The following is a 27,331-nucleotide window of genomic DNA, read 5'->3' on the forward strand; positions in this document are numbered from 1 at the left end:
GAGTATTGTCAACAAATGGGTCTAACCATATTGTTATGTATGTTCTGGAAACCAGATAGAGATGGGAGAAAGAGAATCCAACCCCAGAAGGGTGGGGTTCCAAAGGGGAAAATTAAGAGATAAATAAAAGCATTCGGGACACAAACAATAATGTAGAACAGTCTTGTTTTATTACTTTTAAGTAATAAAGAGCCTTTTCCTTGCTTTTTTTTGTCTCCCCCCCTTTTTTTCTTTTCTTTTTTTTTTTCCATTTTACAACATACATTAAGTCATGAATCAGATGTTAGGGGATGTGGAGATGGAAGGAAAGTTGGTGACATCACAATATTTTTACAACTTTACAACAAATATAAATCTGAGTTTGTTGCATCTACCAGTGTCTAGCAAGGGTGGAAAGCAAAGGCACACTCAGGCTTATGGACCCTCCCCCCACACGCAGTGGGGAAAAAAAAGGGAAGAAAATACTTAAATGCAAAAGACCAGCTCAATACATGTGGTCATTTTAGGGAGAACACCGCAAGTGAGGAGTTGTGGGGATGGGGGATGGAAGTTTTGACACAGGTCCCTGTACCACAGATGAGGCAATGATGCCCACGCATGGGGGACAAGACAGTGGGTGCTGCATGGCCAATACTCTTGGGAGTCAAGTGTGGGGGAGAAGGTAGCAGGGTGATGTATACCCATCACTTTCCTAAGTAAGTCCTGCATTTCCAAAGAAAAGTCCAGGGGAAAAAAACAATCATCCCAATTTCTAGAAAAGAGGGCACGGAGTTCACAGGATGTGAACACTGATTCCGCTAACAAAACGAAATAAAAACAGAACAACACAAAACTACAAAAGCCTATCTCACATGGCAGCAAAGCCTCCAGGGATGTTTACCGGAAAGGAAGGCCATATGCACGCGTCCTCATTACACACCTAGGTCTCCCTCTGATTATGCAGGTACCATGGTTTCACCAGCCACCTCAAAATTGTCCAAAATCATCTTTTTTTGAGAGTTTTTTTAAAAGACAAGACTAAAACCAGAAGATCAAACTGGAAATAAAAAGAGATGAAGAGGCCACCAAATATACTGCTTAACTGTTTCAAAACACAACAACCCAAAACAATGCTCACAGTATGTTGACAATTCTTTTGTTCGTGATAGAGTAAACGGAAGTCCCCTCTGTGTGCTCCGGCTAATGAAAACCAGAGGGGGAGCACACACCCTCCCACCCCGCCCCCATACAAACAATAACAACACAGGGATGAAGAAAGTTTTTAAAAAATTAAAAATCTTCCGCCCCAGTCAGTGTTTTTGCAGCATCCGTTGTGGTTGGCTTTGTATCTGGAGTTACTCATCCATCATAGCAGGGACCAGCCTCCCTGCGTCTCATCTATTTCCACGTCATTTCTTTGTGTGCAATGCATGTGCGTGCTGAGCCCAGGGCTTGGAGACACCTCCCAGGTACCTGGCAACTGAACACGGTGCTTTCTCCAGCCAGAGGACACAGCAGAAATGAGGAGCTGGGACATTAGTCCCTTCTCTGCTGGCCGGTGAGGATATCACCATGTTGAAATGATCTGAGAATATAAGGGAAGCGGGGAACGCTGCAGGGAGAAAGGGTATTGCCACCCACAACACTGAGGGCCACGCTTGGTAGCAGGGCCAAGGGGTGGGTGGAATTGGCACGACTAGAAGGAAGTGTGAATTGGAGGGCACGATGCTGGCCGGCTCTCCCAGGCTGCAGTGTTATTACCATCACCACTACATTCCTCTTCCATCTGCTAGATGCTAATCTTCCAGAGGGCTGGAGCGGGGGTGGGGGGAGGGAGGGTCAAATAAATATCTGCATTTATTTCAAAAGTGTGGGCAAGTTTATCATAATGACAGTTTACACGTGTACACAACTCAGGGTGTAAGGCACAAATTTACATGTGGAAAAGAGGCTATTCACAGATGTAACCCCACGAAAAACCCGTGTGAGCAAACCATTAATTTATGCAAGGTAGCAGCCAGCGTATTAATTAGTTCACACCTTTAGTGGATTTAGTTTGCTGTCTCACATGCAAGGTGAAATGAGATGGGAATCACAAGCTGGTGCCTTCACAGAAAGTAGGAACCACTGACAAAGCCATGTTGGCAGAAATGGGACGTGGATGTGTCATTCTAAAAGTTCCTCTCCCGGTTGCTTTAGAAGCTAGGATCTGGAAGGACTTTTAAGCTAAATTAATTTTTTGCATGTTATAGGCCAGAGACCTGACCAGCAAAGTAATTGGTTGATCTGAATAAATATTCCCCTGTCAACTTTTTCCTTTAGCTAGAGATCAGACAGTCCAAACACAAAGCTCAAAATTCCAGCTCCGACTTATTTACTCAGTGAATTTATTGTAAAAATAAACTCAATTATTCCAGTTAATGGATTTCACGTTAAATAGTTTAACTTTCAAGGGGCTTTCTGAAGAGCTGTTCATAGGATGGTATATGGAAGTGTCCTTTCCTTAAGGAAAAAAAAAGGGTGAACAATAAATAAAGAGTTACTTGCGTTAACGGTCACGTTATTTCATTAAAAGAGAGGAGCAGAAATCTATGACATAGTTGCCCAACATGGCATTAATCTGCTAATAACAGAAAGCTGTAACACTGGTGGGCATTTCACAGTATCTGAGTATAGTAAACTTCTGCCATTGTTAAAGTCTGAGTTAGAATTATCAATGAATCCTTTATTTTTTGTCTTTTGAATTTTCACGATTTTTAAAAAATGTATTTGTATTTCGCAGGTGGAACGCCAGCCCTGTCTGGCAGTGCCCCGTGCGGTCATGGACAAAAACGTTGCCGTCGTTCACGTGTGTGTGTGTGTGTGTGTGTGTGTGTGTGTGTGTGTGTGTGTGCGCGCGCGCGCGCATGCGTGTGGGGGAGGGGTTGGGTGGGTGGCTAATGTGCTTTTGGCTCGTGTTGGTGATGATAATTGAAGTCTTTCGTGAGTCCGACCTGTCGCACGGTGTTCGGGGAGAGTGAAGTCCGGGAATGGAGGTGAGTCCCGCGTCGCAAACCTTCGCCAAACCGCGTGGCCCAAATTCCCCGAGTCCCCCTGCGCCCCGAGGGGGCCCCAGCGTCCTCTGCTCCGCCGCGGCCATGTTGGTCTGGTGGGTACTCAGGCAGTGGAGGGCCTCGCCGAGCTGACCGCGCGCCTGGCCTTTCCTGCTGGTTCGACACCCGACCCCTCCCCCTGGGATTATGTACACGCGTCATTGGGCTTCATGGATGTGGAAAGGGGGGCAAAGGAGGGTTTGGGGGGTACGTCCGGCTTTAGCGAGGGTGTGCGCTTCAGCCCCGACCTCGTCAGCGAGTTGTAGGCGTTGAGGCTGGGCTGCCGCGAAAGAGTCACGGCCTGGCCGGAGGGCTGCGCGCCGTGCACCTGGATCGAGTCCACCCGCTGCGGGGCGGGGGGCGGGTTGTCTCCCCGGCCAAAGCTCTGGTTTCTGGACAGGTGGGAGGAATTGGAGCAGTTAGTATTGTTTCTTTTGAGAGTGGTGGCCTGGTGGCTTCGCGTGAGCGAGTTCGTGGGGTAGCTCCTCTTATAGTCAAGGCCGTAGGAGGAGGAGTGGTGCATTTCCAGCCGCTTGCTCAGGCCGTTCTGAGACAGCGAGGCCCCCGGGGGGCCCAGGGAGGCCTCCCGCTGGGGGACTTTGGGGGGCAGGCCGTCCAGGTTCTCCACCAGATTCACCCCGTGGTTGGGACTCTTGCTGCTGAGATGCTCCTTGATGGTCTTATACTCCAGGGTGGCCGCCTGGTCCTCCAGCGCCATCTGGGCCACCTCGCTCATTTTGGGCTGGTCCACGTACTCGTGCTGGTAGCCCTGCTGCGTGATGGGCAGGACCACCACGCTGGGGATGTGGCTGGGGGAGGCCCGGAGGGGCAGGTCCGTGGGGATCACGGGGGAGCCCATGGGGGGCATGTCCTTGGTGCAGGCGTTGATGAGGTTCTGGTTCCTCTCCCACTCGCGGCTGCCGCGGCTGGGCTTCCTCTTCTGCTGCAGGGTTGGTGTGGACTCCGGGGTGGGCAAGGCCGCCAGGTCCAAGTGGTGCTGGTCCGCCTTGATGAGCATCTTGGCCGTGTTGCCGGGGGTGGCGAGCTTGCCGTTGTGCATGAGTGGTGTGAGGATGGCCTCCGGCTTCGGGTCTTTGGACTGGCTGTCCCCAAAGAGGCCGCTGAGCTTGGTGACGCTGCTCATGGAGCCCCGGCGCGAGTGGGTGAGCTCCTTCTCTTTGCGCTGCACGGCGGACACGTCTTTGCGCCTGTGGTCGCAGACGCAGTAGACGATGATGCCGGAGAACACGGCCCCCATGACAAAAGCCAGAATGACCGCAATCGCCAGGAGGGTCACAGGGACGAGCTGGTCATGGCCTTTGAGGTAACTTTCCCGAATCACTCCTGCAATAGACATCGCAGACGGTGTTAAGACATGAAAGCAGACCGAGAAGGCTTATCTTTGTTTGGCGTTCACCCCGTTAATTAATAACAGTAATAAGTGACAATAGCACCTCTGCAAAACTTGTCTTGGGGCGCAGCTTGCCAAACGTTAACTAATTAACCCTCTTCAACCCCCCACCCCCCCACCCGGTGAAGTATGTAAATAGACTTCCTTTGTTGCTTCTCTGTGTTCAGAAAAAGTGCTTTTCCCTCTCACAAGGATATGCTCTTTCTACTCTAGTTCGGTCACCGGAATAGGACAATTTTCCATTTCCAGACTTCATCCCTTCTCTCCCCCTTCCTCTTTCCTCCATCTTATTACCCTTATAAAATTGGGATAACAGAGAGATTTTGGGTCTGGGGGGAGGAAGAGGCAACAATTTTATGCCTGTTAAATGAGCAAATGGCAGAACACTCCAGGCTTCGGGAGTCTTTTCTGATGACTTCTTTGTGGGCACCATGGCCTCTGTCTGGAGAAAAGCTGTGTTTGCATTTCGCGCAACTGGAGGAAAGATCGCGTGTGTCACTTACAGTGAAAGAAAATAGTTAAAGCTCACATTACAAACGTTTATGCTGATTCTGTATCATCCTTCTCAAAAAAAAAAAAAAAAAAAAAAAACCCGCCCAAACACAAAAAACCCATGTGCACTCAATTTCAGGTAAATATGCTGAATATTTGAATGAAGCTCTTCCCTTCCTTGAACTGAAAGAATATTTAGAAAAAAAAAAAAAAAAAAAAAGACCATTTGGGGCCCTGTAGTGGGTTTGAGAAGTGTCAGGTCTCATTATTACAGCTAGAGTTTGCTGTCACGATGAGATTCTTCAGCAGAGCTAATCTCTTCAATTTAATAAAAATTATGTGACTACAGCCGTCAATAATCTTACACTACATTAACCGAGATGCCGTATTTCTCAAGAAAGTTGCTTTCCCTCTTCCTGCTTCATCAGCCACCAAGCTGAGAGACTCTAATCAAATGGAAACACTGAAGCTTTTATTTCTTAATACCAAGTGAGAATACACATCACAATTGTCAGATCTTAAGTGCTTGATGCGGTAGCTAAAAAACACAATCTCAGATACCTCAATTCCTGCCTCTGGAGAGTGCAAGAACATGAATACATTAGAGGCACTGCATGGGCTGAGGAAATATAAACATTGTTCTTATTATGGAAATGATAGTAAGACAGAAAATGTACCTTCTCTGGTCTCAGGAGAAACATTTTTCATCTACTAAATCAACTCTTTCTGGAATATGTTTAATGTATTTTACTGGCAGATATCAGCTGGCACAGAATTAGAATGAAGCGAAATGAAACTCTCTTACCCCATCCTAAACCCACACCATGCAACCCTTCAACTTCTGCTGAAATACTTTGTATCCATCACAGCTGAGCCCTTGAAGAAAGGCAGCTTTGTCGTGGGAACTTTCTGCTAAAATATTTTGATTAGTGAAACAGTGGTTTTATAGCTCAGAAACCTTTGCATGTGGAAGAGAACATTTTCTTTTCCTTCTAAACGTTCCTCCTCCCCTTAATTGTGACATCACTGTTGGTTGCTGTGGAAATGATTGTCAAAGACAAAGGATTGTGACTTCAGGGGGAATAAATAGAAGCAGTAGATATCTCTTGAGAAACTAAGATTCTGTGATTAAACAAATGCCCTTGCTAATGAAGGACAGGGCAGGCGCTTCACCCCAGGGAAAGAGTCTGTAAGATGGCAAGACTCTGAATAATTTCTAAACGTGACACTTCTCACATATCTCCAGACTTATCTTCATGAACTTTTGAGGGGTAGAAATTGAGAAACAAAACAAACAACCCCCCCAAAAAAACCCAGCAGGGGATTCAGCTATAACTCACACCTTTTATATGCTGGAGCTCCCCTAACGGTGAGGTGCCTTGCATTCAAATATGTTTTAATACATGGTCACCAAGGAGCTGTGTTAATGAAAATTTCTTCCTTAAATTTTGCATTTCCTTGTTGTAATGCTGAAATAGCAACTGATTTCTTTCAATTTTGATTGGGGGTTCTATTGAACATCATTTTTAACCACCCACATACAATGGCACAAAAATGTACATCTGTGAATAAAATGGGTTTGATTTCCATCACTGACTTGGAGATCTCGGTGGATTTTAACCACAGGGTAGACCTCACCCGTGGGGGTGGGGTACTAGGTAAATTTTTTTTTTTAAGCAGTGGGTATTTCATGGATCCCTTCATGGCAACACTATGGGGACTGTGTCTTCCCAGTAAATGCATGCTTACAATAGGTAGTTATCTACAGTTGACTTTGGTATTTTACATTTAAATTGTAAAATGTAATTTTTACATTGTAAAAAAAAAATTTTACAGTGTAAAAGGCAATTTAAATTTGCCTCTCGACTGTAGAGGAACAGGGCAAAAAGAATAAGGCTAAAGTGGCCCCATGTATTTTATTCCTTATTTAATTGGGAAAAAGGCAAAAGTTTCAAGTTTATCCAGGGCTGCTTTATTGATAGTTCCCAAATATTACTCGTTGATGTCTGAAGATCTTTGACTATCTTAACCTCATGGAAACCACTTGCTCTTTCACTGGGAAATACGTTTTTTAGGGGATGACATTTGAGTTGAGGTTTTTGGTTGTTAACAAATCAAGTAGGGTCTGACCAAGAAAAATCATGTCTCAAACAGCACCCCCACCCATCCCCCGTTTCATTTTCTTATGTAAATAGTGCCCTTAAAAACCTGCATCCCTTCAGTTTTGAGATAACTACCATGAAGCAGGTGGCTTCCCTCATCTGATTGTGTAAATCCAGAAATCCCATGTCCAAAGTTAGAAATAGATCAGAGATTAAGTTGAAAGCGCAGTCAAGAAGATAAGTTTTAAGTTATTTTTGGAAAATGCCTTCTAAACTTAAGGCTTTCTGCTTATAGCATGAAAAGGGCAAAGGGGCATTCACGGAAATGATTACATCAACTTTGTGACGTTGGTTGCTGTGAAGAACTGAACACACCAGATTTGTCAGAGGGGTGGGGGTGCAACCAGCACTAGGGTCTCCAAAGGCCTGGGGTCTTAAGCTCCCACTTACAGTGTTGTGTGACCTTTTGGCAGGTGACTTATCATCTCCGGGCCTCACTTTTTTCATTTGCGATATGGGGTTCACACACTTTTAAAGCCTTTATGGGGTTTTTGCAAGTATCAAATGATGTAACAAGAAAGAACTTAAATGCTGTAGTTTCCTGGACAGATCTGAAGGGCAAAAGAAGCCACAAAAGAGAGTGGTTGGTTAGTCACTCACCCACCAAGGGCTTAAGGGTCACAACTGCTCCATTTGACTCCATTTGCTGTGGGGCTCCCTGGGGGGGAGGAGGACAGACCTGTCCTCAGCTCCAAACCCTGTGCTGGTCCAGATGTTGCCAAAGGGATAATTTGTTGAGGCAACATAAGGGAGAACATACCTCTGTTTGAGGACTGCCCATAGGTCCTGAGTGAAGTCAGTAAACAACAAATGCAGGAAATGTTGAGTAAAACCCAGTGATTGTAGACTCCTGGTGGACTAATAATCCTGCATTCAGCTCCTGGAGGGAAGGGACTGTAGTTTGTGTGCATTTATAACCTTTACCATCACCAGGGATCTTAGTTGGCCACTTAACAAATGATTATTAAGTAAATGGGTTTGCAATACATTGTAGACACATTTTTAAGAGGGCCCCTAAATTTGGGTCATTTTTGGAGTTACCATAACCTTCTGAAGTCACAGAACCAAATGAGGTCTCCACCCATAGAACAGAATATAATAATACTAACAGCCGTTAGACAGAAGAAATTTATAAAAGTGCTCTGTATATGTTTAAAATAATGATGAGGAACTATTTTAAAAGTCAAAAGAAATTCATTCTGGGATAATTCCAAAAGAGATGATGAGGCTAAATAGGTTATTTGTAACAATTGGGTGCTCTGGTGTAATTAAATAATTGAATAATTCAAAACAAACACAACTCCACAAAGGGAGCTGGTAGAACATCATTGCTTCTGATGTATGGAATCCCCCCACCCCCCAGGGAAGTGGAGGGGCCTTTATAGGGTGGCATACTCCCTCTCCAGGTCTCATCCCCCACCCCCACTTACGAGGACCGATAAGAGTTGGCTTCTCTATCCTGGGTCATTGAAATGCCTTCCTCCACCAACCCCTGGGGCTTCTGCTCTCACCAGTTGAAAATGGGACATATAATGAAAACAGTATCTGAAACAGCCTTTGCATTGATTCATTAACCACCAACTATTTCTCACCAGTCATGAGGTGCTAAATGGTTATTCTTTCCACCTTCCTATTGCAGGAAGCAAGGCACACAATGGCTTAGAGATTTCTCTGAAATCATGCCTTAAATTGGCAGAACTGAGAAAGAATAGAATCTTCACTTTTTTTTTCCCCCTGAGGTGAGAGAGTTTTTAGATGCTGGAGGGTTGCTGGAGGGAGGTCTCAGAGCGACAATTTTAAGCTCTTGAGAGGCTGAAGCAAGGAAAAGAGTATGAACAACCTCACCCTCCAGGCCCTGCAAAGTGTAATTAAAATAAGAACGGTTACAAACCTAAAGGAAGTCCAGCACAGTCCTGACTCTTCCCATACTGACCACGCGAAGGCATTTTGAAATTTCAAACCTCAGATTGTTATATATAATACGGTTTCCGGTAGCCCTTCTCTTGGATCCTCTACAATTGCCTCGTCTGCGCTGGAAGCCCAGTGCCAAGCTCTGGGACAGCATACCTCAGAAAAGATGCTCTCTTGGACTGTGATGTTCTCTGTGCCTTTACCCTCATTGTCACGGTGTGACAGGGTGTCAGCTCCAAGCATTTGGTGGGTGCCTTCAGACATTTCCTGAGCACAGACCAAAGCACTGTGCCAGGTGCTGGACAGACAAAAGTGAAGGAGGCACAAACCCTGTGATCCCCTTGGGGAGAAGGCAGGTGCTCACACGTGAACTACATCCAAGGTGTGGAAGCATCAGGAGCTGCACTGCTTCTGCTACAGCCTAGGAGGTGGCATTTGAACCAAGCCTTAAGGGTGTGTAGGATGGCAGCAGAAGCAGAGAGCAGTAAGAACCAGTGCGCAGTGGGAAGGAAAGTGCAAGCTAACTCCTGTCTAGTCGCTCATGCTCTAGACACCAGCCACTTGGCTCTACTCTTCACTTCCATCTGGGCTTTCACATGGGCTGTTCCCTGTGCCTGGAATACCCCTGCTCACCTCTCATTCCTCTGACCTCTCCTTTAGGCCTTGGCTTAAAAGAGGAAGCCTTCTCTAACTTCCTCCAACTGGGTTAGCTCTTCCGTAAGTGCCACAGAGACCTGCACTTCTCTATCCTAAAATCATCACTTAAAAATTTTTTTCTTTTCTTCTGAGAGAGACAGCATGAGCAGGGGAGGGTCAGAGAGAGAGGGAGACACAGAATCTGAAACAGGCTCCAGGCTCTGAGCTAGCTGTCAGCACAGAGCCAGAAGAGGGGCTAAAACCCACAAACCATGAGATCATGACCTGAGCAGAAGTCGGACGCTTAACCGACTGAGCCACCCAGGTGTCCCAAAATCATCACTTTTACATTGTTACCCTGTGTTTGTTTCTTTCACCTAGGTTGTTCCAAGAGGGAGATTTACCCCTAAACTCCCAGGCATAAGGTGCTGAGTAAATATCTGTTAAATAAATAGTGAATGAATGCATGAGTACTTGTAGAAGAAAAAGAAAGAGTTATGAGCTAGTCACCACTTAGAAGCAGGCTGTGAGAAGCCTTGAATGACTGAAAAAGATATGGTAGACAAGCCAATTTTGGGAGGAAAGTCTTGGTTAATTTACCTGCAATTCTAAGCGTCTTCTTGCCTGACAAAGCTGACTTTCAGCTTACTCTGCTTGACGTTGAATCCATTATTAGAAAAACAACAGGCTTTAGAGGCCATAGCTTTGTATCAGAAGTACAGCTAAGTTCATCTAAATTTATTATAACTTTTTAAAATTAAAACTTTTCCGCCACTATACTTATCCCCGCCTCCTACAGAAATAGCTGGGAGATAGCTGTCCTATGAAAGCATGAAACAAGACACACAAAAATACATAAAATCAACTGTACCTGTTAAACTAAATACCAGGGAGGAGTCCTACCCATGCCCACCAATTACTTTGCTAAGTATAGGAGCCCCTGGCAGCTAGGACCTTGAAATGGTTAAGTGCACACTTTCCCCTCTCACCCCTGTTCACTGGACAGCCTATTTCGGAGCTGCTGTGATATGATGGATGTGTCTGTCTCCATAGTGAAGTGATTACTAGGCATCTGTGTAAAGCAGACCCGATGGCCACAAAGACAACAAAGCCTCTCTGTGTCCTTGAGAGACACATGCAAAGGCAAGCAGGAGAATGGACATTTCCTTCGCTGCCGCGTTGGAGTGGGTTTCGTCTCGGGTCTGAGAGCTAACAAAGATGGCAAAACACCAACAAAAGCCCCAGAGTAGGATCCCCTAAAAATAAACTCTTGATTTTCCTTTATAGTAAGACAAGCCTGCAATTTCCTTGAAATCCTCGTAACAACTTGGGTGAATGGAATCTAACAACCCAATTTTTCTTGTTTGAAAATCTTATTGCAACAGAATGCCAGACGTGCAGTCCTACAAGGCACTATGAATGAATGAACTAATCACGGGCCAGGCATCATGGATGCTCACCACAGAGGACAGGCTGTAATCCCTGTTAAGGAAAGAAGAAAACAAATAGGGGAAAACCCCTCACTGGAGACAGTTTATCCTCAAAGCCATGCCCCACCCGGTGGAGATGACCATACTCAAAGCACAGTGGGAACTCTTTGTGGTTATCTCGGCAGGAAGGAGCCTTCTTCTGGTCTTGGGGCATAACGTGAACCAGATGGCTTAAGAATAAACTGAAACACCAGCAGCCTTGGAAATGGGCTCAGAGTTTATAACTCAAACTTTCCTTTTCCTCTTATTTTCATTCACCCCCTCCCTCCCCCTGGCAGGTTGAAGATTGGGTCCTGGGAGGAGCCCTGGTCTTCAAGATGTATCAGATTAATGACTGACCATGCCAAAGTAGAGGCAGCTTCCTGGATGCTTAGTACCCTCAGTTTCGAAGCTGTTTTAGTCAGTTTAGACTCACATATAGAAATAGTGCTTACTGTGGTTTTCTGTGGATGAATCCACTTCCAGTTTTGTCATCTTTGAAATTGATGCATTTTTTTATTGTTGGGATGCCATCACAGGTAGCAGAGGGAGAACAAGCATGAAGTTTATTCTATTTCATATTTTTAAGAGGAAAAACAGCTTAATTTTCCCTTGTGGCAGTGGGAATCCTCGGATCTCTGATCTTTCTCTGCTGTAACCATTTTAGACATGGCACTGCCAATGGGAATGTTACATCCGTAGCATGGATTGAAGTCTAGACTGGGAGTCATGAGGAGATCATTTTTAAAAGCCATACCCTGACAGTGTGGGTCTGTGGTTTCACGTGTTAGAACTGTCCCTGTCTTTGTAAAGTAATGATCATTTCAAATGGGCAAAGTTTTTGCAGAATTTGCATGGTTTATCTTTCTTCTTTTTGAGCTTTTCTTTCTAATTAGACTGGAAACCCAATGTCTAAGGAGTTTCTGAAACCAGACAAAGCAATTCTATTTTCTGACTTCCTAGTCCCATTTTCCTTTGCTCTCTCACAAGGCTTCAAAACCACAAAACGGTCAAGTGGATCTCCCACTAAAATTTCACTAATATTGTGAAATTCAGGTGATTCTTTGGATTATTTTCAGCGCTTTGATTTTTTTTTTTCTCTACAAAGCAAAATAACACAAATAGAAGGAAACAGCTCTGTTTGAATACTAAAGCTGCCAACTTTAACTTGCTGGAGATATTATTCTTGGGATCTGGATTATAAATGAGGCTGTGTGTTCCTGGTCAAGAACATGAACTTGGAGGTCATAAAGACCTGGGCTTAAATCTTGGTCTTATGACTAACTAGCTTTGTGATCTTAGGCAAGTCACTCAATCTCTCTAAGCATTATTAGTGTTTGCTAGGAGATGGGTGTTGTTGGAGGGATTTAATAAATGAACAAATGCATGTAAAGCACTTGGCATTGTGCAAGGCATTTGTTAATGCTCATTGTGATGTAATGGAAGTGTTTCTAGAATTTCAGACAAGTTACCTGCCTTGTTCAGGGCCCAAGATAGACTATTTTAATGTGACGCTTTGGTAGGGTTTGATTGTGTCAGCCAAGAGTAGAAAAGTCAAGATTTAAAAATAAAGCAAAATATTAGAGAATGACCTTAAGTAAGATAGTCCATAGCAGCTTGCAAAGTGTCCCAAATCTGTGCTGCTCGATACAAGCCTCACCTGGAACTTGTTAAATATACAAATCTCCAGGTCCTACCCAGACTTTGTGAATCAGAGTTGAGGCTCAGAAACTTGTGTTTTAGACCTCCAGATGATTCTTATTTTTACTAAAATTTGAGCAACACTGCCCTACATGACACGAATGATATGTCAGAAAACGAACGTTTAAAGCCCAGCCTCATATACCACTGAGGCAATGTATAGGCAGACTTTCAAAATGATTTCTAAAATAAATAAATGCAGTCTTCTGTGGTCAAAGTATGAGGCTTTCGTGGGTCTCAGGGACAGCTGTTCTTTACTGCATTTACCATATTCTGACAAAGAATACAAAGTTGATGCAATTTTATTAGAAAGACAAGCAAATCCCTCACACTTCCCCTTGGTACCTGACAGAAGCTTGACATATGGCCGAAAACACAGCGGCAGTGCCGTAAGAGAACCAGCCCAATTTGCTAGGGCCAAGAGCTGCTGGAGAAATACCTATGGTCTCTTTATCTGCCGCAGCATGAAGACACAGAGGGGACCTTCTGAGGCTCCGCGTCTCTGTCACAGGGGCCATCAGGTAGCAGTTGGTACTACAGAGCCCAGATGTGTCCTAGATTGGGTCAGCGCAGTCAGAACTGGGTGCCAGGGCCAGAAGAGGCAGATTCTCTTGGGGGGCTCACTATGGACAGAGCAGCCTCTGTTAGAGGTCTGCGTCATACGTCATGTCATCTCGAAATTGACTCCACTCAGACAAGGCATAGCCACCAACCAACATTAGATAGTGGTGGTTCAGGATATCTTTCCTCCTACTTCTTCATGATCAGGCGAGAGTAAGGAACTCAGGAAGATTCTCTTAGATTTCTGGGTTGAGGGAAGGACTGGAGCTCATTCCCCAAATCAAGGTCCTGCTTTATGATAATAAAAATGCCTAGCACAACAGTGTACTGAGTCAGTAGAGCTTAGTGCTTACAGATCTGCTGAGTTGAACTGAATCTGCAAATCCATAGAATTATATAAGACATTTTAAGTTACATTAAATTTCTGCTGTGTGCTTTCTAAATCATGCAGTGTAAGAGCCATCAGCACTTACAGTATATTTATTGCCTTAACAAATGTCAGATGATTGTGTCCAGTGTTATCTATTATTTATGAATAACAAGAGCCTGCAGGACTGGAAACGACAAGCTTTAATATGTCCAAAAGGTTAGGCATAATGCAGATTGCTGCCCTATAAATTTCTCAACACTATTTTCCCTCCTAATAAAGCATTGTCAGCGGTGACTTCCATTATTGCCGTACAGTTCATGACTGCTTCTGCCTTCGGTGAAGAAATGCAGTTGCAGAAACATATTTAAAAAGAATCCATCCTTTTAAAAATTATGAAATTTAAAAAATAAGCGGGGTGGGAGATTCCTCTTATCCTATTAAAAATGAATCTCTTCACAAAGACGGTTCCCAGGCTGTAGGCTTACAAGAGCTTAAGAAATATTAATTAAAGATGACAAACCTTCATACTGCCCGTAATTAGCTTTCTGACCCGATTAAGATCCCGTCTACCGCGCATCTACTTTTCATGAGTCTCCTTGAGGGCCTCTCTGTCATTTAAGGTGCTGGGAGCTTTATGTGGTGGTGCAGTTTGTGTGGGTCCGTTCAGGCCAGTGGCGCAGCCCACACCTGTCACTAGCACCGCCTGTCTCCCTGAGACCCGGGTGCAAAGGCAGCTTTTCCGGCCTCCTTCTCTTTATGGTAAGGACGTGAATCATGTACTCTGAGCAGTGCTTGCAGCTTTCGAGGCTGTTCTCATGCACAATGTCAAGGAGAGAGAAGCTGTCTTCAGGAAATTACCCATTTTCCACTCTCTTGCCCTTACTGGACTACTTTGTCTATGCAGCAGTGAGGTTTGCAGAATGAAACTTAGAACAGGCTTTTTTTTTGGTCTGTTTGCTTTTAAACTCCAGGACATAAGGCTTTTAGAAAGTTTTGACATAAAGCTAATATTATGTTTCCATTACTACACGTGATCCAATATACAGATGGACTCTTTACCATTTTATTGTTAGGACAAAACAAATTTTAGATGAACACCGTGCAGTTTAACCAGTTAAAGAGCAAATTTTTAACGACTCCAGATGTTCCGTTTAATAAGATCATGCCTAACCTAGTCCCTGTAGTCCTTGAAATTTCCATTAAGCTGTCAGAAAACTTTGTCATTGTGTGTGTTTTTGTGCAAAAGGTAAAGAATGGAAAGAGAATGGGGAAAGGGCGGGGTAAAATGAATTCATGTCAAGGGTGTTCATTGGCCTGAAAAGTGGCTATAGATTAAAGATAAGAAGCACCTCTAGAACGTGAATTGATTTTTTAAATGCCCTAAGGTTTAAGTTGCTGATTTTAGAAGAAAAAAATTTGAGAATCATAATTTAAGCACTTCATGTTTTGAGAAAATGGATATTAGGTTAAGAGAAAAGTTTTGGTTAGTATCTCTAGAAAAGGGGAATTTAGATGCTGGTGTGCAGATTCAGGCAGGCAGGCAGGGAGATGAAACAGCTTTCTACATGGCTGACATTTAGCTTTTTTTTTTTTTTTTTACTTCTACCCTTTCCACAATAATCTCATCAAGACCCTAGATAAATTCAGCAAGTTGTCAGGAGGATACAAAATTAATTAGATCAAATCTACATCCCTGCATGCACTGCTGAAAGAACAATTACAGCCTTCCACATGGGCTTCTCAGTCCTTGCCCTCCTCTTCAGCACACGATGCATGGAAACTTCCACATCATCTGTCTGAAAGCCCAGCACCTGACCCGCTTTACTGTACAGTTTTCTTCAGTTAGTCAAAGGAGAGTCAGAGACTACAAATGGATTCTTTTTCTGGTAGGTGATGGAGAAGTATTAATATAGTGAAAATAAATGGTGGCACCTGAATTAGATTATCATTTCTTTCTCAGCCCCCCCCCCCCCCCCCCCCGTTTCAAAGTCTGATCTGGATGAAACCAGTGATTTTTAGCGAAAGAGACAGAGAAGCCCAGATTTGGAGTTCAGCTTGCTTGGGGCTTTACCTAGGCTAGAGCTCTTTGCTTGACAAGGCACATCTACCAGGGAAATGCCAGTGATGTGTAGAACTAGATGTTAGATCCAAAACGAATGCAAAATTCCAGTTCCCAAACTGACTGTGTATATGTAACTAACAACCTAATGTTATTGAGTGATCTCTGTGTTATTTGTTGTCCTCTTCATCTCTGCCTTGACCTCCCTCCCACCCTCCTTGCATCCCTCTTTCCCACCCATCCACCTTCCTCCCCCAATATTGCCTATAGCTAGAGCCCAAACCCTTTAGCGAGGCTTTTAAGGCTCCAGACCACCATTTCAATCTCAGGTCTCATTCCGGACTCTGCAGACACTATCGCGTTGGTCACAGCACATTCACGCTCTACTTGCCTAGCTTCATGTCCTGGTCATGTCACTTACTTAGCATGAAATGTCCTTCTTCTCCTTTTATCCTTTCATACTTTGCAAGGCCTTTCCCTAGTCCCCAACTTGTATCTGAGTTATGTCTCTCTTCATCCACTCTCAGAGCTCTACTGTGCCCCTTCTCTTTACTTTTCTTACTCTCAGATTTCACTCTTACCCCAGTGGCTAGCCAAGAGGTCACCTGCATATACCCCCTGCAAAACTTAAATCTCCTTGAGTTAAGGACATATGTTAAATTCAGATTAGTATCCACTGTAACACTCAGTTTATAGATAGTACCTGTTAGCTGAATATTTGTTGAATGCATGAAGAAAGAAATTAAGGGTGTTGGTTTGCCTTTCTTTGAGATTGGAGCTATTGTCACCATTATTAAACATATTTTCTAGTGCTTTCTGGATTCCAGTTAATATCCTTCAAAACCATGGAAATAGAAAAAAAAAAAGGCAGCCATATAATTAAAAAAAATACACATGGTTAACATAACAGTTGATAAAAACCTGAGATTCAGTAGAATTAGAAAGAGTCAATAGTTTTGGGGCACCTAGATGGCTCAGTCTTTTAAGCATCCGACTTCGGCTCAGGTCATGATCTCACAGTTCATGAGTTTGAGCCCTACATGGGGCTCTGTGATGACAGCCTGGAGCCCGAGCCTCCTTCAGATTCTGTTTCCCCCTCTTTCCCTGCCCTTCCCCCATTTACCCTCTGTCTCTCAAAAATAAACATTAGAAAAAATTTTAAATACAGAAAAGAATATAAATTTTAAAAAAAGAATCAATAGTTTTAACTATGCCCCAGTTTAGGAACAGATTGATTTCTGAGCCTTTCTCACTTAAAAGTGGCATTTGAAAGCCTGTTTTCCAGTGATAGTCTTTTAAATTACTCTGTCACATCTCAAACACATATGTAACTTCCAGTGATAATTCTCTGAAATTAAATATAATGATAATGTTTTTCACGGAAGGAAAATTTTAATTTCTCTTATAAAGGTTATTCTAGGATTTCTAAGAGTTAGAGGGTAGATGTAATCTAGGGATTGGATATATACTCATTGAATAAATTATCAGCAGTCTCTTTGAATAGGATTGCCAGGTAGTATACAGAACACCTGGTTAAATTTCAGCTTCAGCTAAACAATAATGTTTTAGTATAAGAATGTCTCCTGCAATTCATGGGACATAATTACAGTAAAAATTATTCATGGCCTATCTGAAATTTAACTAGGAATTCTGCATTTTACCTAAGAACCCTACTCAGCCACCCCTAAATAATGCCCCACAAACATTCTTTAGACCTATCTCCACTTTGGAGAGTAACATAGTTTAACAGGGAGTAATAAAAATGATACTAAACCTTATGGGGTGGGTATAATGCCACAAATTAAAATGCTAATTGACTAAATTTCAAGAATTGTATCTTGTTTTTTCATTAGCAGTAGCAATAGCATCTTAGACACTTGTTGTGAGCATTGAAGGCTAGGCTTTCCTGTAACCCTCAAAAAGAGAAATAAGTGAACTTGAATTCAGAATGGTTGTTGGAACAACAGCGGGCAGTTTCCGGTCTGTGTCATGTTCCTGGGCTCTGAGCATGCCCACTCCTACCGGGTGCAGTCAGGCCTGGGGTGTGGCATGGGAGCCGGACACTCTTGCCCCTGCCTGCTAGTAGTCTTCCCTATCAGATGGATCCCTTTTCTTTGGATTCTCGGAGGAGACTGCCCTACCTTCACATTTAAAATGGCCATGGTATTATAGGTGTTACTAATAAAAGGTGTGCAAATTACCATGGGCTCGGTCTTTTTGAAATAAAGCTCAGGCTGTTCAAAAAAGGCCTGAGTTTGGCAGCATTTCCGCAAAACCTTAGACTATGAATCCTGCAGCAAACATACCTCACTCCCCCCACCCCACCTCTACCCCCGTCAAGTGGCATGTTGAAGGCAAGGACTAAGGAGAAAGGACTGAGAAATCTCTCCCAAAGGGCTACGTCCTTGACATCAGCCAGGCTGTCTTCAGTTGTCTGATACCTTCTTCTAAAGCCTGCCGTGCACACTTCTGCCTGGTTCACGCAGGCAGTGGTGGTCGCGAAGACTTTCTGGGTGTACTTTGGTGTATGTGTGTATGTGCGCGCGCTCTGTCTGGCGGTCTGCTAGTTCTTGGATGGGAACCGTGTCTATCTCTCGCGTAGCCTCTCACTCCTTATTGGCATCCAGCACTGTGCTATGGAGCCAGTAATAAATTTTGCTTGAGACGCCTCAGAAAACATTTTTGTTATGGTAATGTTACTGAGGAAATGGCAGAGAAAATCTGGCCCAGGTTGAGGAGTCAGGAAAAGAAGAGAAGCTTGTTTTTCTTCCTTTACTATTGTCATCAGTGATATTTTTCTCCGTATGTAAGATCACCTACCTACATAAGACTTGATAGGAGCCAAGAAATAATTTTCCCCATCAAGAGAACTGGGGCATTTTAAAATCCCCAGTCCATTCGATTTGAAGCATTGGAGATTGTTAAAATGCAAGGGCACTCAGGGCCGGTCTCCAGTATCTATAGTACTCACCAAAAACTGGATTTCTCAACTTATTAATGAGGAAGGCCTGCCTCTGAGGGTTAGAGAGTCAGAATAGGTAGAGCTTGAAGGAGAGTACAGGGAAAAAAGGGTCAAGTGTAGGTTATTGCCAGATTAGGGGAACACACTATCACAAGTCTGTTCTGACTGGAAGAAAGAGACAGGCAGCAGAAATGCCGAGGGTAAGCTCTCTCTAGGCCACAGCTTGAGGAATAACTCACTCTAAGTGTCACTCAGGCTCTTACTGCTGGTGGAGAGAAAAATCTCACCAGATGCTTAACAAGGCTAGACTGGATGATTTCCTTTTAGTCTAGATCCATTTTGCTCTAAACAACTGCTTGACCAAACCTCTCATCCCCACTCACAGAGCTCAGTAGTTGGAAGGGCACTGGATCATATCATTGCAGCACTCAGAGCCCAGCCCGGACGCAAGCCTTGTGGTTCTAAATCTTGTCCTTCCAAAGGCAGAGGCGAGTTTAATCCTCACTGGACTCATATGATTGCTCTGGGCCGGAGTTACCCAAACTTTAGTCATTCAACTACAGTACCACAATTTGAGTGACACCAGTGAGCCTTACTGACCGTGGTATTTAGTTAGTATTTTCATATCCCTATACTTTCTGCATTCGTATTTACTTAGTATTTTATTTAAATTACCTTTAAAATGTATTTCAGGTAGAAACTTGATATCATGATCACAAATGGGAAAAAAAAGTACATTACTTTTCATAGGTAGGAGGTAGCCATAAAACAGTAATTAAAAGCAAAACTGTATTAATTCCAGCCCCCAGCCTAAAGCCTGTTTTTTTTTCTTGTCAAAGCCGGATAGTAGCAAGTTAAGGGAGTTGTTAATGACAAAGCCCCAAACTGAGACATCTTCCTCAACCTAACCAAGAAGACTGAAAGGGAAACGCAAAGAGTGTGATGTGACTTCTCCCACAGGATTCAGTAGTCTTGAATGCCAGGGTCATCAGAGCCTCCTAAATCATCTCTTGTAAGGTGCCCCACGCCCTGCCTGGGAGGCCCTACTGCTGTAGGCGACCCTGTGTTGGAGGAATTGTTGGTAGACTCTGTGATTTGGAAAATTCTATTTAGGATTATTAGGAAGGATGAGCAATATACTCCTCATCATCCTTTATGTATCTTACTGCAGTATTATTTTCCCGAGTAAAAATTGCTTACACAAATAGCTTGTACATTGATTAAAAGGTACTCAACATCTACTGTATGTTTTAGTTTAAATTATTCATTTGATCTCTAATTTAAATTCTACTTTTACCTCTTTTTCTTGTCTGCAGTGAATATATTCTCTTGACAAAATGTAATTGGTGACATCGCACTTTAAAGATTTCCCAAAATATATAAGCATACGACAGTGCTGGCATTTCCACCCGAATGGGAACATCTTTGTATATATTGACCATTTTATCTGTTTTCTGACAGCTCACAAGAACTCTGTCAAGTCTGAAGTAGGGGATTTCCTTCTGTTCTGATTTATTCCTGGGACCTAACAGCAGCGGTCAGCATTTACTTTTTATACTGATGCTACACAGCTCTCTTGGCAGATTGGTACATGGCTAATTCCCTCACATATCTTGCAGTCTTCTTGGAAATCAGGTTTTATAGTATGATTACTATTGGTCAGAAACAAGAGGCACAAGAGTGGCTATTAATTTTCAGTATTGCTTAACCTAAAAAAGAAAGCCGTTATTTCTTTTGCTGTGGGAAGGGAGGTGGGGGGAGACAAGCCAGATCTAAAAATAAGGTGGATTTTCTTTCTTATTCATGTGTAATTAGAGCCCCTTTGTAACTACTCATTACCACCTCAATGGTTATAGGATGAATAAATAATATATATTTTTAAATGTGGCAAACCAAGAAAGAAGTAGCCAGGGCTGCATCCAATTTATCAACTTGGTGATTAAAGGGCTGGCTCTAGCGGCTCCAGACATCTAGGGACCCAGAGATAAAACAGAGCAGTTGGCTGTGTTTTTACTAATGAATCTGGGGCTTGAAAGATATCAGGCAATTTTAAAGAAAAGCAGCAAGGACAAGAGACATTAGACAAGGCCAGCAGGGTAATGAAGGGCAAGGCCAGTTACTGAGAGAGAAAATTACTTCATTTTCTGTGATAATGCTTCTCCGAGCCTCACAGGCCTCTTCTCACGCTTTGTTAGTATGACCATATGTGTACATACAGCCTCAGAATGCTACTCACAGTGCAGAAGGAAAGAGCCTTGGAACATTCCACAGAAGGGCAGAGGGCTTGGGTCTATTATTTTGAAAGGGGGAGGCTGAGAACAATGGTAGCAGAAGGGGGTTAGATTGCAAGGTGAGGATTGGTGCTTGGACAGAACGTGAGGGACGCACAAGATTAAATCAGGACGAAAGACACAGCAAGGAAAAGAAAGAAAACGGCAAGCAAACATACTCTGGAAATGCAGGATTGTTTGGAGGATGAGGTGGGGCAAAGAGCGGGCCCAGCCCGGTGGTGTTCATCGTGTCTGCAGAGCAGAGCTATGTGCTCTTTTGCTCACTGGCCTTTATTGTGCAGTCACAGTAAAAAAGGCACGGGGCACCTGATTCCTCCTTAGCTAGCTGGTGAGCGGGACACATTTTCTGCTTCGTGGGGAAATGTGTGATATTTTAGAAACAATTCCAGAGTATATTTAGCTCCTAAAGCTGGGGCACACAAATGTCACATTCCCATGAGACAATCGTCCCAGTGAAAAGAGCACCCACTAGAGGCCCTTGCGAAGCTCATGAAACCCTCGCATCCCAGGAGATGCCCTACACACGGATGTGACATCATTAAGGCACCCACATCAGGGAATGAGAAGAAGCGAAGAGATCACAGATTGGGCCAAGTTAAGGGACGTCATAATGGGTCAGAAAAGAAATAAGACTTTTCCAACAGAGTAACGCCATCACCAAGTCCAACCACACAGTGCTTGGCAAAACAGAACAGAAGTTTGAAATAAATCGTGAACATTAAAACAGAAAAACAGTTCAGAGCAAAATGGAAATTAAAATCATAAGAATCATGGTAAAAGGAACATTAAGCTACATTTAAAAAAATTTTTTTTTCTGCATAACAACCCATTGTCATTGCCCCATCAAATACATAATCAATTGTCAAAAACCAAACTCAAATTTGACAGGGCAAGGCAAGGAGTTAATAGCACAAGAACAGTGATCATGTTAAACACCCATGCAATCACCTCTGCCACCATTGTCTGACAGTTTGTAGACTGCTTCCAGCTTTGTCAATATTCATAATAAGACCCAGGAGAGTGAACAATGCCGAATTTTAAAATGATCTGTCAAAGTGTTAATTGGACTCTTTGATAACCTCCATCCCTTGGGGGAGTTAACGATCGGAGAAGATTCATGCCACCCGTCTCAGTGAAGTGAAGAGGAAATGATTGTAACCAACAGCTAGATATTTGGTTGACATAGTTAATGCTTTCCTGGAAAGACCATTTGGTTTTTCAGAAAGTCGGCAGTGGGCAAACACGAAGCGATTTTACAGAGCAGTCTCTTCTCGAGCACTCGGCCAAGACTCCCACATCTGCGGTCTGGAGCCACACATAACAAATAATGGCGCATGCTAGGGCTTGTGGCCTGATGTGATAATTCTGTGCCATCACTGAGGAGCCTGGTGCTTTCTCGGGAATGGTAAGAGCAGGGATGCCTCCAACTTCAAGAGGCTGCTGAGACAAAAGCTGCTCTTTTTAAGATTTGGGGCGGGGGATATGAAAAGTTATAGAAGAGTAACCAAACTGATTAAGGGCGGCGTCCTCGAGAATAAGCTAGAAGGGCTAAAGTCTTCACGTTTTGGCACGAAGAGCAGCAGAGTATATGGCACTCTCACCACATGAGTCACAAAAAAGAGGGTGACAGTTGAGTGCGTGAGTCTGCCTGGAAAACATCCTCTAAAAGTCAAGACGGAAATATATAGAGAGAAAATCCTGAGGGAGGACATGACAGACGGTCCTCCAAAGGGTCACCGTGGCTGGTAAACCCCCCGCTTGGATGAAACCCTTGAAAACATATAGAAGCGAACAATTCTGAATGAGGGGAAACAGCTCACAACATAACTGGGCTTTTCAGCCTCTGATTTACAAGACTGTTTTTTGGACAAGTAAAGGCCTCTTTGGTTTGCAGCTGCAGCTAAAGTAGGATGTGTTACCAGAAGCAGCCACTGGCGAGAAAAGAAGAGGACATTTCCTGTCTCTAGTTGCGCAAAGAAAGCGGGGGAGAATTTAGGACAGTTCACAGTAGAGTCCCTTTCATTGAGTGCAGCTTCCTTTCCATTTTAAATGCATAGCAATTCTGCTTGATTAAATAACATATTTTTGTCTTAGCCGTTGTCCTCACAGGGCAGTTACAGTACATCGCAGGACCGCGGCTCTATTCAAATTCAGCACCATGCGCGAGCGAGAGATGCCACCAGCCAGAAAAGGCTCTGTCCTGCTATTTCTCCACTCACTCATTAAACGGGGCCTTTTCGTGGGTTCCACAGGCCAGGGCCGGCCCGCGTTCTGTCCCGTTGGGGAATGGGAGAAGAGGACCCAGCACTGGGCCCGAGCTCAGAGGAGCGGGGAGGGGCGGCATTGGGCCAAACCGCACCCCTTGGGGATGGAGCAAGCTCAGAAGGATGTGCTATTTGTTTTGTGTGGTTCCTCCTCGATGGGGGGAGTAATTTAGAATCAAGCCTAGCGCAGAGAGGTCTTTTTTGAGAAAGCTCTCGAGCATCGAGCATGAGCATCGTGTGCTGGAGGTTCCTGAGACGCTGCTGTGAGTCAGCTGGAAGCAGTCACACAGCCCTCCTCGCTTTTCCCTCCCTCTCCCCCCAGAGGAAGAGGCATTTCCAAGGCCTTACCCTTCTGGTCTTGGTGATTACGGGAAGACACCGCCCCCAAAGGGTCTGTGCTGTCGGGTGAGTGCAGCAGGTCCTTCCAGTCCAGCATTCCCGCCCTAGACTCATACCCCTCCTGAGCCGCTGCATCCGACGTGGTGGTGCTGGGCAAGAGGGAACTGGAGTGCCCTGTTTTCATCACAAATACAGTTAGGGAGCGCGTCGCCAGAGACCCCCGCATTCTCTGGGTGCCGGCCGTAAGACTGAGGGGAGGCGGCCCGAGAAGGAACAGGCTTGAGGGGTGGGGGTTCAGCAGGAGACCCCCTGCCCTGGCTGCTAGATCCTGTCTGGGATGCTTGCTGGGTGAGCCCGGGAGACTCCCTCAGTCTCTCTGGGTCTTCATTTCCGTGTGCGTGAACCGGGCATGGTGTCGCTTCCCTCCCTGCATTGGGAGGGTGGAAGTGACACGGTAGTGAAGCGCCTGGCAGTGTCTGGCACAGAGTACACGCTCAGAAAATCCTAGTGTCCAGCTCTGGTCTTCCCTCAGCACTGGGAAAGGCGGCATGGGTCCGCTCTGGGGGACACCGTTCGTGACTCACAGGGCAGGTGTATGGCAGTGTTACAAACAGCATGCTGTCCTGAGCCTTTCTTTCTCACAGTGTGTGTCTGGTTTCCAGCTTCAACTCAACCTCACAGACTTCCTGTTTCTGAGAGAAGTGACCGCCTGCCTCTCTGAAGGCTCCCTGGGATGGCAGCTTCAGCCGCCCTATGTTCCCATGGCTGTGCCTTTTCTGTGTTCTTCCAGCAAAGCCATGGTGTCATGACTCCTGCCCCGTAAAGGTTGTTCTTGAGGCCACAGCACCTGGCATGATTCAGATTAGAAAGGGAGAGCTTTTTGGGATCCAGAGTAGCCTATCGCAGGATAACATTGGAAGAAGAGTGGCCAGGTTGGGAGTTAGGGCAGACACTCTGGATATTTCCGGTGAACATATTCCTACGCTTTCCTTCTGTCATGCCCCAAGGCTAAATACAGGTGGCACCTTCACGAGGCCTTAAAGAACTCCCACTACCTGTCCTCTGTGAGAAAGAAAACTTAACTTCTCTGTGATTTCTGAATAGAGTCTATGAAACCGTCTTCCCTATCGCAGCCTCTTGAACAAGGTTTAAAAAAGATTATCAAGGCAACTACTGCGAGTTTGTAACCATTGCCTCTGGTAGAAGGTAGGGCGGATTCGCAGGTGGCTCTAGCCTTGGGCTGTGATCGCCGCATATGTGTTAAATAAAATACTGTTGACCAGAAAGATGAGAATGAGCAGTACACTGCATTCTTCTGTTTTTACAGTTAGCATCAGAAGTTGGATTCCCAGACGGCTTTAATACTGCACGTGACAGGCAACGTTTTGTACAAAAGATGGCAGGGATGAATCAGGGAAGCCAGGTAGCTCACCTAGGCTACAATGATCTCTCTGGAAGCACCACTCTTAAATGCCACCACAGAACTTGAGTAACATTTAAGAAACCCCTTTCTCTGTAGTTTGTTTGGCTTCTGCACAGCTTCAGACATCAGCTTTGTTGCACAGAGTCTGGTTTATATGCAACAGTTAAGAACATATTCATTTAAAACTCAAGAATGCCTGCTTCTAGACTTATTTATTTATTTTTTACATTTCTGGGTTTCATATCTCAGTACTGATAAGAGAACAGAGGTAGAGAAATTAAGCTGGACTTCGAAATACAGAATTTCTTTTTCGCTTATACTGAGGTCTAAAATGTAACCTCCGTTTTCTACTCTTGAATTCTACTCTGCTCTAACAAAATATATGGCCAACCTAAGAGAGAACTCAGCACCCAGCATAAGCAAACAATTAGACATTGCTTTGTAGGGAGTTAGAAAGGCTGGAAGGTTGGGGAGTGTGGGGGACGGAACAACAACCCTTTTCTCCAAGTAGCAAGAATTTCTTTTTCCTGAATTGATATGCATTTTGAGTACTTTCAATTTAACTGTGTTCAAGGGGCAATTTTATGGTAATGCCCTAAGTATGGTTTAGGGAGAACATTTCTTAATACGGTAATCCAGGGGAAATATATGCCTAAGGGACACATTCTCTGTCGAAAGATTTCCTGGACCATATGCTGCAAATACATGGAAAACTCATTGGTAATGGAAAGCTATGGCTATGAGAGGAAATTAATGTGGACCAGATGGTAGTTAGGTAGGAAAATGCTTTACACAAATGTGAGAAATCACCTCCTTCCTATTGCTGAAGTGTTAGTCTAATACCCACCACATCCCCATTTTCTATATGTAAATCTAGAGAAACCATGCATCCGATGTACACAAAATTAAAAAAACTGAGCAGCATGGGGTTTGTATTCTTTTGAACTTATGTGTGAGGAGAGGCAACACGTGTCACTGGTGAATCACGGTCAAAGAAATTCTCAAAAATTGTAGAACCGCCTTATGAAAGCACCATTAAACAGCAGTCCTTAGTTTGAAATCAGAGAGGGGTATTATTATTGCTGCTTCTCTAAACGTAAATATGTTAAAAGGAAATCCCTTATATTCCTTCTTAAAATCTGATTCCACAGGCTACATAATTTTTGTGCATTCATTCACTAAGAGGCTCTGTGATCAAAATCGTGCTACAAAAATAGGCAATCATTTATAGACATGGTATTACAGGTCAGTAGATTTGGAACGTATTATTTTGTCCTGTTAATCCATTATTAAAGGTCATATTTTAAACAGTGGAGCTTATAATGTATTCTTCTTTTTCTTTCTTTCTTTCTTTTTTTTTTAAATAATAATCTCCACCATTCAATGTTGGGCTCAAACTCATGACCCTGAGGATCAAGAGTTGCATGCTGTACTGACTGAGCGAGCCAGGTGCCCCTGATGTATTATTCTTATAATATATAAAGAAATAGATAAATTTTAGAAGTTAACTTTAATGTGCATCATATTGTTTCTCTATATCTACAAGTCTTTGTGATTCCAGAGGTTAGAGACTCTTCAAACCACTATAACCTATGAACAATGATTGTAGCCAATTAGACACAAAATAAGAGACATTAAATCAATGCAAGAAAGGGAGAGAGAAGGAAAATAGGGTCCAATTCACTAAAAAAAGGGGTTCTCGCATATGTAACCGGTGTTGCACAGAGCTTTTGCCAAGCAGAGAGTTTGTGTGGTTTATTGTAATGATTCCTTTTTCTGAGTTAGGCAGTTTGAGTTTTGTGGCTCTCTTTAGAACCCACACTCAGCCACTGAACATTTTATGGGGACATGCAGAGGACACAGCTTGAAACAGTGGGTGATTTTGGACTTGGTGGTTGCCTTCCTAATCTATATCCATGTATATAAAAAAAAACAATTTGGTCCTTCCTTTGATGGTAGAAATACAGTGCCTAGTCTAGTAGTGCCTGACACCCTAGTAGGCACTCAGCACATATTTGCTGAGTGAATTAATTAAATCTGTTCTAGGTTTTCTAACTGCAAAATAAGCATTTCTTGCAATAGTTTGTGAAAAGAAAGTCTCTGTATTTTTATAAGTACTGTCTGGATGAGTTCTCATCTTGGCGGTCAATCATGTAACCATTTAACATTGGGCAGGATTAGCCTAAAACGGACAGAATCATTAGTTGAA

General features: G+C 43.8%; 1 protein-coding gene across 4 annotated transcripts in view; it reads right to left on the minus strand.

The window, feature by feature from the left end:
• Nucleotides 1-236: 236 nt before the first annotated feature.
• The window catches only part of SEMA6A (semaphorin 6A), a 133,300-nt gene continuing 106,205 nt past the window's right edge, over nt 237-27,331 (minus strand). For 3 of the 4 annotated variants that reach the window (XM_039257535.1, XM_039257534.1, XM_039257537.1), the window contains 2 exons: nt 23,709-23,873; nt 237-4,415 (listed from right to left, as the gene is read on the minus strand). In XM_039257535.1, coding sequence (XP_039113466.1) covers nt 3,217-4,415; nt 23,709-23,873 — 1,364 coding nt within the window. In that variant the 3' untranslated portion in view covers nt 237-3,216. The remainder of the gene's footprint in view (nt 4,416-23,708; nt 23,874-27,331) is intronic. The other variant, XM_039257536.1, reaches the window with a different exon arrangement.

Source organism: Hyaena hyaena, unplaced genomic scaffold (assembly GCF_003009895.1).
Source record: "Hyaena hyaena isolate Hyena2069 unplaced genomic scaffold, ASM300989v1 scaffold_626, whole genome shotgun sequence".
NCBI lineage: Eukaryota > Metazoa > Chordata > Mammalia > Carnivora > Hyaenidae > Hyaena > Hyaena hyaena.